The sequence below is a fragment of the Myiozetetes cayanensis genome, unplaced genomic scaffold (genome assembly GCF_022539395.1).
Source record: "Myiozetetes cayanensis isolate MyiCay16 unplaced genomic scaffold, myiCay2020 scf2-11, whole genome shotgun sequence".
NCBI classification, from domain to species: Eukaryota; Metazoa; Chordata; class Aves; order Passeriformes; family Tyrannidae; genus Myiozetetes; species Myiozetetes cayanensis.
The window spans coordinates 11,245,980-11,255,023 of record NW_026087411.1 but is presented as its reverse complement, the minus strand read 5'-3'; the positions used below and the strand labels follow the sequence as shown (position 1 = coordinate 11,255,023).

At 52.8% G+C, this 9,044-nt stretch overlaps 1 protein-coding gene across 4 annotated transcripts in view; it reads left to right on the top strand.

The window, feature by feature from the left end:
* Positions 1–5,660: 5,660 nt before the first annotated feature.
* The window catches only part of BMP2 (bone morphogenetic protein 2), a 102,392-nt gene continuing 99,008 nt past the window's right edge, over positions 5,661–9,044 (top strand). For 3 of the 4 annotated variants that reach the window (XR_007629008.1, XM_050316086.1, XM_050316087.1), the window contains exons 1-2: positions 5,661–6,246; positions 7,021–7,379. Coding sequence is in view for 3 of the 4 variants with exons in the window: in XM_050316086.1 (XP_050172043.1) it covers positions 7,028–7,379 (352 nt within the window). In the remaining variant the exon portion in view is untranslated. The remainder of the gene's footprint in view (positions 6,247–7,020; positions 7,380–9,044) is intronic. The other variant, XM_050316085.1, reaches the window with a different exon arrangement.

Sequence of the window (9,044 nt, the reverse complement as noted above, 5' to 3'; positions counted from 1 at the left end):
TGCTAAGACTGGCTGTACAACACTCATCCTGCAGTGGGGCCTGAAGAAAGGCAAAGGGAGGAGGTGATGGCACAGCAAGTGAGGAAATTCACTCTGACCCTCGGCTATGGCAACTGATCCGGTTTGGGAGCAAACCTCTTTGTCAGTGCTCTGACCAGCATCTCTATTTTCCTGGCTTGTGAAACCCCCTCTCTCTTCAGCAAAGACAGACTCTTACAAGATCAGAGCTTTTCTCTGTTGTTGAATAAGATTATCATGCTCCTGCTAGGATTTGTGGGTTGTGGTAAGAAATGTGGACAAGGCACTGCAGGAATTTGTCTGGAAACCACTGGTAATAGACTTGGTATTGGGCTCTTCAAAAAGGTCTCCAGGAGCTGAGTGCTGAACATCTCACTTGAAGGTTTGGGATTTTAACCCCAAAACTGTGTCTAATCTGCTTATGCATCATCAAAAATCTCATTGTGACCTCTACAGATCTTTGGGCCCCTGTGTGCCTTTCACAAAAAACAGTCTCTCTCTGCCCCTTTTTCCCTTCTGTAAAATGGACGTAGTGGTCCTTGCTCCTCTTGGAGAGGAATGTGGAGGCCGAATACAGGGAGATGGCTTTGACTATGACACCATGACTTTGAGGCTGCAGATGTTCTGAGGATAAACAGTACCTTGAGGCAGTTTAGGGGGAGGCCTCAAAAAGTTCCACGGTGGTGTTTGAGCAGAGACCTGTGCCCGTGGGAGCTTCTCTGGGAACTGGGAACAAGGGATGGCATTGAAAGGAGCTCGCCAAGGGCCTCACTGGCAGCCTGAGGCAGGTGCAGCAGCTGGGTGCTGTGCCCAGCACATGCCACGGGGTAGGCACAAAGCTCCACTATTGCTGTCGGTGGTTCTGCCCGGTTATAGGAGGATATTTAAAAACTGGAATGATAATGACCTGAGAAAACATGACTTTACACCAGAATATAAAACTGCAAGCATTCATTATCAAAGGCAAAGGAGTGTTAGAGAACAAGAATGCCCGATGATGCAATGTTTTTCATCCTGCAACTGAGCACAGAAAACCTTTTCATATGCCCTAAATCTGCAGCTACAATAAAGCCTTCATACAAACAATCTGCTTAAACAGAACGTCACGCTTGCCTTTATTTTATTTTAATTGCAAAACATTATCCAGTTTCACTGCTAAAATATGCACTTCTTAAGGCAATATGCGTAACTTTATTTTATCCTCCATCTTGCTTGACGTCATCTCTGCAGTGATGAAATTCTAAGCTCCTGAAGTGGACCATCAGTGACGCAGCCATTTCCATTTTTGGGGAGGGGAGGAACACCCTCACCTCATTGTCTTCCTAAAAAGACTTACATAATCAAAAAATCTCGCTTTGCTCTGAATTTTCTGACCAGTTGGCATCCCCTGTACCAAATGCCCGTGTTATGGCATTTTCACCTCTTGATGGTAAAAGCCACATGCCAAATACTGGATTTTGAAATCTGGAACTTTGTAGCATCGGTGGGAAAACAGTAAAAAAAAGGTTATCATATTAGATTCCCTTCTTCCTCTTTCCCCAGTAATTCTATTATAAACTGTAGGAATTTCTCAAAGCTGCACAGCCATGTGAACTGGTTGCTGCATCTTTAATTGCAGATCTAACAAACTTGGGAGCAACTGTTATCATTCATGAGCAGTGGAGACATACTGGAAATGTAGAAAATCCTGGGCCTGCATTGTATTTCCTGATAAATTCCAATTTTCCTGCCTCTATGATGGAAAGAGCTGAGATCTGATGAATGAAATTGAGACTCAGAGCAACAGCTTTGAAGAGCTGCCAGATTTCAGCAAAGGTGAATAAGAAAGAAATAGACATTTCTGAATAAGCTACCTTTCCCCTCTTCAAAAACAAATCAACCTCTTGTAAATCATCTTCTCGTGTGAGAATCCATCCTTCAGGGAACAGGAGACAGGCTGTGCAGCACAGGCTGCTGAGAGACAAACCACCAAAAGACAAATATGTCTTCAGAAAACAGTCTTAAGTAATGTTTTAAAGAATGGCCACACATCGTATTCACACAGATGCCAACAGGAAGCACAACTCAGGAACAGAAAAGCCTTCAGATAATCTCCACCCGTTACAAAGGCAAAACCTCAACATCACTAACACATCTTAACTCATTCTCAGCAGTTGCCCTTGATGCTGTACCATGTGTATGTTTCATTCTTCAGCACAGAGTTTTATCAAGAGGTTTATTCACTAAAATGTGCAAAATCTATAAACCCCCCTCACTACTATTAATATTTCATGTCTCACATACTTGTCATGTCCAGGGGACAGGGCGCTAGAGTGGGAATTTTCAGAAGTGCTCAGCGTTGGTCTAACGGGGCTGCCGAAGTGAGGAGGGAAACTTTTGAGCATCAGTGTACAGACAGCGATGTGTTTCTACAGATCTGTGTCTCTAACCAGACCAGAAATTAGGAAGTTTTGTTAAGGATTACAAGTTGTGGTCACCAACCCTAGTGAGATTTCTGCATCTAGGTCTTCCAGCTGAAGTGTTTGGCCCATCAGCAGTGATAGTTGTGATTTAACCAGTTAGAAAAAACCCACTGCAGGATAGCAGTGCATAAATGGGATTTGGTATAGGATTTGTAAGAAAAAGTGCTGAGGGAAGAAAGATTTTCTTCTTTGCCTCTCTACTATTGAAAAAGGAACTCACCATGTTGTAAAACCTGTTCTTATTTAGATACTTTTTTATCATTTTTCTAAGAAACCCCAACAACAACTGAAGTTGATACCTATCAGCTGTGTTTGGGTCCTGCACAGGAACACCTGGATCTGAATCATTAGCAGCATATTAGCAGCAGGTGCTGCTAATTGAGCATTTACTGGCTAAAAAAAAAAAAACACTAAAAAAGAAATATAAACCAAATAAAAGTAGAGTGCACATGGGAAAGAAGAAAGAGATGAATCAGTGCAGTTAACTATACAAAGTTCAGGAGCAGGGAAGTTTCCCAAAGGACATTATCAAGTGTGCACACTCACGTCTGGGTTGTTTGCAGACATGTTTGGCTCCGCAGAGCCAGTGCTGTGTTCGGTGTACCTAAATACACCTGTGTCCAGTGCTCTCTGTCATGATGAAGATGCTTCTCAGCTGGGGAGCTCAGGTGTGCTGGGGTGATACAGCAGAACAGGCCTGAGCACAACAGTCACAGGCAGTATTTAGTCAGTGAGGAGGCTCAGACCACAGTTAGAGCTTCGTGGATGATGTGTTGAGGGCTTTATTCCCTTTATTCACCAGGGTGTAGGCTGGAAGGGAAGCAGATCTGCCTTGGTGAGTAATTTTTGTGTGCTAGGGCATGGCTGAGGCTCTGCAGTGGGTGCCAGTGCTTTCAAGGAACATGCTATAGGTGCTTTAGTGCTGTCTTTTGGGACCTCAGGGAAACAGATGGGAAGGCAGAATTGATGTCCCAGAAGCTCCTGATCCAGATAGACTAACCGATGATAATGTAGAAGGGAAATGTGTTTTGTGGCCAAGAGAAAGACTGTGAGAGCCTATTTATACTTGAAATCAGAGAGGGGCGAACCTACAAGACCCTGTTGATACCAGATCAGGGAATATGCAGGCCTCCAGAACAACCACAAACACATTTCTCCCTTCTAAGGCTTGTCATCCTAATATAGAAAGCTCCTGGAGATAATGCAGAGCTGGGCATACAGTACAACCTATGCTCCAGGCACAGGGAGTAAGTGTTGAGGCAAGAAATGACTTTTTCCTGGCATGACCCACTAAGATTGAACTGGAATGGCAATTAGAAGTTGAAGTGCTCATTTAATGTCAGTGATGTGTAAACTACGTTGCCATTGTTATTTTAGTGCTGATTTACATAATTGGCATACCCTGAAGTCACACTGCATGAACTGAAAGTTCGTGCTAAAGACTTGCAGGAAGTCATAAAATTAAACATTATCTGTGCTGGAATGCAACGGAAAAATAGCTAAACTTCTGAAGGATTTCACCTCACTCTGTGTCCCCTCTCCCACCATGAGTGAAAATCAGGTTAGCAAATGCTGGGAGCTGTTGGTGTGAAGGGGCTTTACCAGCTCTTGAATTACACTGGTGTGTAACTCCTGGGGTGAGCTCCTCATCCTGCAGTGATGTTTCACTGGAATGGGTGAACTCACCCTAAGGTGATAGGAAAACCAAGGGAAGCAGGTCCACGGGAGGAATTATTCCAGTTCAAATGTGGCTGAATTCCAGCCTCGGATCAGTGCTTTTCCTAGGCTGAAAGTGGAGGGAAAGGGGCTCTCCCAAAGGAGGAGCTGGTAATGGACCCTTTCTGTCTCCGTTGTTACTGCTCTAAGTTCTCCTCCGCTGGAATTCAGGGTGTCACAGGCTGGCTGTGTCCTTTGCAAATGAAGCCCCTGAGAGGTGTTGGGAAGAGGAGGGGCAGTGCAGAGCACTTGCCTTGCCGGGAAGGCACCCAGACCCCTGCTAATGACGGTGTGCCGATGGCTGCGGCTTTGATGAGGACCCTAAATTGCTGGGTACTGCGTATCTCTGCAAGGGCCAGGCCCTGCCGCAGAGCCCGAGCAGACAAACAAGGGATGGGGCGAGGGACGCGTTGTGTTAGGATATTCGCAACATCAGGAAAGGTAGCGAGGGGTGCAGCTTGGATTAGAAGCCAGATCCCGCTGAGCAGGACGTGCCTTCTTCACCCATGCTACCTCTGTGCGGTGCCGGGCCCAGCGCGGGCGGTCGGGGCTGCAGCCCGGGGAGCACCGACTGGGCACGGGAGGGCCCGGCCCCGCAGAGAGCGCGGCTCAGCCCCGGGCAGGTGCGGAGCGGCGGCGGGTGGTTTGTGCCGGGGTTGCCGTGCCGAGACCGGCGATCCACCGCCTTTCCACCACTGGAGGGCAGCCACATCTTAAAAAAAAACACCACCCAACTCAACCCAGCCCCTCCGCCGCCCGCACGATGCTGAGCCCGCATCGGGTGCGCCGCAGCAGCGCTGCGGGAGGAGGCTCCTCCCGAGCCGGGGCGCTTCTCCTGCGGGGAGGAGAGAGCGAGGAAACCCCTCGCGTTTCCAGCCTCCGGCTCGGGCAGCGGGCTCCGCGCGCTGGTGAAGGGAGAATAATAAATAAGGAGATACATATACTTAAAGTGGTTTCAAAGCACCGGGATTCTCCCGGTACCTTACGTGACCTTCACACCTTACCACCCCGGCAGTCCGGGGCACGGCGCTAATCCGATTTGCGGCGGCGGAGCACTCGGGGCTCTACAATGGGTCATTGTTCGACCCGGCCCGGTCCCGCTCCGGTGCGGCTGCAGGGAGCGGGGCAAGGGACCGGCCCTGCTGGGGGTCTTCCCGCATCGGATCAGCCGCCGGTACCGCGGTTTAACGGGACAGCCGTCCGCCCCATCGCTCGCCCCGGCGGCACTGCGACCCGGGCGCGGGCGGCAGCCGCGGCGAGGGAGGGAGCGGGCGAGGGAGGAGGGAGGGAAGGAGCGAGGGAGGGAGGCGGCGTCTCCTTTAAAAGCCGTGCGGGGCCGCAGCCCGCTCCCACAGGGCGGCTGTGATTGGCGCGGGCCCCCGAGCCTCCGGGGTCGTGACATCGCCGCGCAACAAAAAGCCCCGGCGGCGGCGGCGGGCGGCCACCCCCGGCCATGGTGCGGTGCGGGGCCGGCGGGGAGCCCGGCGCGCTGCCCTAACGCGGCCGCTCCACGAGGGACGGCGGCGGGCGGCTCCCCACCCTTTTTTTTTTTTTTTTTTTCCCCCCTTTTTTTTACCCTCCTCCCTCCTTTTTCCTTTCTTTTTTAAGGGAGCGGAGACAAGTCAAACTTCATCTTGATGTTGCTGCGGGAATCTCGGTAAATGACCATCTGTCCGATAAGCGTGATGCAAAGGACATTTTTTAAAAGGAGCCTTTTAACTCCGTAGACACGTAGGGACCCATTCACGGGCAGGCACACGCACACAGGCGAGGAGGAGGAAGAAAAAAGAAAAAGAAGGAGCAACAACTTTTTGATCGCTGCTTTTAAAAGGGAGAAGCCTTTTCCCTGGCCGGGACTTGCCTTCTGCCTCCTCAACCAGCTGCTAAAAGTATGTTTCCGAGGCGGACTGCACTTCAGGGAACTTCTATTTTCTGCTCGGCAGCTGTAGAGGAGCAGCAGAGAAGTTTGGAGTAACACCAAGTGATGCGGGAAAAACACCCCGAGAGCAGAACACCCTCCTGCAGACACAACCCCTGCTGCTGCACACAGGTATAGCTCCGGCGGTCGCAGATCCGCTGAAAGCCTTCTCCGCAGGATGACTCCGTGGGCCACGGCGGAGGTGCTAGCGCTCTGGAAGAGAGAGGGGGGACGGGACACTAATCATAACTACTATTATTGTTATTATAATAATCCAGCCCAGATTTTCACGGGGGAGAATGTCAGCCTGTGGGTTTGGCTGAGGACGTAGCAGGATTTTTACTTTCCTCCTTCCCTTTTTTTCACTTCACGGAGGGAAAATAACTTTCCTTTTCCCTCCGTTGGGGGAAGCCGCTGCCCCGCCGCGGGAGGAGCGGAGCCGGCCCCGAGCCCCCGCGGCTCGGCTCAGCGGGGTGTCTGGGGGGAGCCCGGGGGTCGGGACGGGAGCGCAGCTGGGAGGTCGCTTTGCTAGGCTGGGCAGCCGCCCCTTCCCCTGCCGGCGGAGCGGTGCCGTGCCCGGCCCGGGGCACACCTGCGCCCCCTCCTCCCCTTCACCTCCGCGCTCCTTTGTTGCGGAGCGCCCCGCTCCGCTCCCCTGCGCCGCCCGGCCGGGCCCGGCCGCCGCGCTCCCTTTGATCTCCTGCCGCGGGGCTTTCGGTGCCGCCGCGCACCTGAAGCGGCCCCGAGGGGGGATCCGCCGGCCGGTCCGCGGCGGGGACTCCGCCGACCATGGCCCGGTGCCGGGCTGGGTCCCACCTGTGGACCGAGTCCGCCCGTGTCCCCCCTCCCCCGGCGCGGTGTCCGCGCTGACTGGCTCCCATCGCCTCCTCCTCCTCCTCCGCGCAGGTTGATCATGGTTGCCGTGACCCGCTCCCTCCTGGCGCTGCTGCTGTGCCAGGCGCTGCTGGGCGGCGCGGCCGGGCTCATGCCGGAGGTGGGTCGGCGGCGCTTCATCGAGCCGGGCCGCGCCGCCTCGGCCGCGCAGCGCCCCGAGGACCTGCTCAGCGAGTTCGAGCTGCGCCTGCTCCACATGTTCGGGCTGAAGCGGCGGCCCAGCCCCGGCAAGGACGTCGTCATCCCGCCCTACATGCTGGACCTCTACCGCCTGCACGCGGGGCAGCAGCTGGGGCAGCCGCCGGCGCTGGGGCTCCCGCTGGAGCGGGCGGCGAGCCGCGCCAACACCGTCCGCAGCTTCCACCACGAAGGTACGGGCGGGCGGGGGCTCGGCGGGCTGCGGGAGCGGAGGGAAGGGCAGGGCTGGAGGAGGAGCGGGGGGCGGATTCCTCCCGCCGGTACCGCGGGGTTCGCGCGGGGCACGGGCGCTCCCGGCTGGGCGCGATGCCCGGCGGGCTCCGCTGAGGAGCTTTTGCCTCCCTTCTCCCCACCCTCCGACCGACGGGGCGCTCCCGTTTATTGGCTTTTCCCGGTAAACCTGCTCCGCGTTAAGCGTTCCCACAGGCCGCCGCTTTCCTGCGAGGCTGGAAAGCAGCAAAGGCTCCCTAATGCGCGGCTGAGCCGGGCCGCTGCGGAGGTTTCTAATCCTTGTCTAATCCCCGTGAGAGATCAATGAGACAATCAATCGCGACCTCCTCTGGCGCTGCCGTCGAGGAGCGATGTAGCCGGACCCACGCCAGGGCTCCCCGGGGTTTGTCTCTCACCTGCGGTGCCTCAGCAGCGCCTCTGCTGCCCCTTCTCACCTGCAGCCCACCGAGGCAGCCGACGCTCTGGGACAGGCCATACTCAGCCTTTGGGTGCTTTTTCTGGCTCTTGTAGCCAAAACAGTGGCTGTGGCATCAGCCAAGGCACAGGTAGGCCCGTGGAGCTGGTGGGGCACGTGTCGCTCACGTGCTTTTTGGGAAACATTTCCGCAGGTTGTAATTGTTCCTGGCTGCTGGTCTCCGGTGTTGGCATGCAGTGGCCCCGCTGCAAAAGTAATGAAAACGCAGTTTTCCCATGCTTTTAACATGAAACTGTGTCGAGAAAAGAAATCCATTAGTATTTAAGTTTCTGATGGATGAAGGAGGTGGCCTCGGAGAAGTGGATGTGCTGTTTAATGGAAAGCCTTGTCAGGAGAAAGGAGATGAATGATGAAATCCAACCTCTCCTCTTCCACATTTCCCTACATGGGAAGTAAACACCTGGCAGTAAATGGGGAAAAACCAGTGCGTGGGTCATTCCCATTAAACCCAAGGATGGTAGGCAAGGGGCCGAGCCAGAGAGGAGCTGAAAGGGCAAAGTTGATAATGTTTAGGCAAATGTAACAATCTGCAGTTTGAAGCAGTCATACTGTTACGGCAAGGGCTGGTTTTGTTAGGAAAGCAATTTCGTATCTTTCACAAGGTTTAGAAAGCGTGGCTCCCACTTTCTCAATGAGTTTTCACTCTGCATCAGTGGCTTCTTGAAAGCATTAAGTTTGCCTAGTGACCATTCAAAACATCTGCATATTTACAGATGTTGATCTGGTCCTGAAATACTAAGGCTGACTCTTGCCTTATGCAAAAAGTTGTAGTGGATTCAGTGGGGAATGGTTGCATGACTAAGAACTGCTGACAGCAGTTATGCCTTCCCCTTAGAAAGTGATCTTTTTTTTCTTCAGCACCATAATTAAAAACCATGACTTGAGGGAGCTTTGTTTTGGCAAATACTTCTAATTTCTTCTATGTCTGTAGCAACAATGTACTTAGCAGCCCTAGGTATGTTTTACTCCCTCTGGAGCTCCATTCAGAAATTTGTTGACTCAAAGGTGAGAATGGCCTGGGGTTTAGTGACTTCTTGAATTTTTGTTTTTGGTGGTTTTGAAAACTTGTTTTTTGGAGGTGACTTGTTTTGTTATCCCTTTATCATCCACCTCCTTTTTACCAGTTAAATCT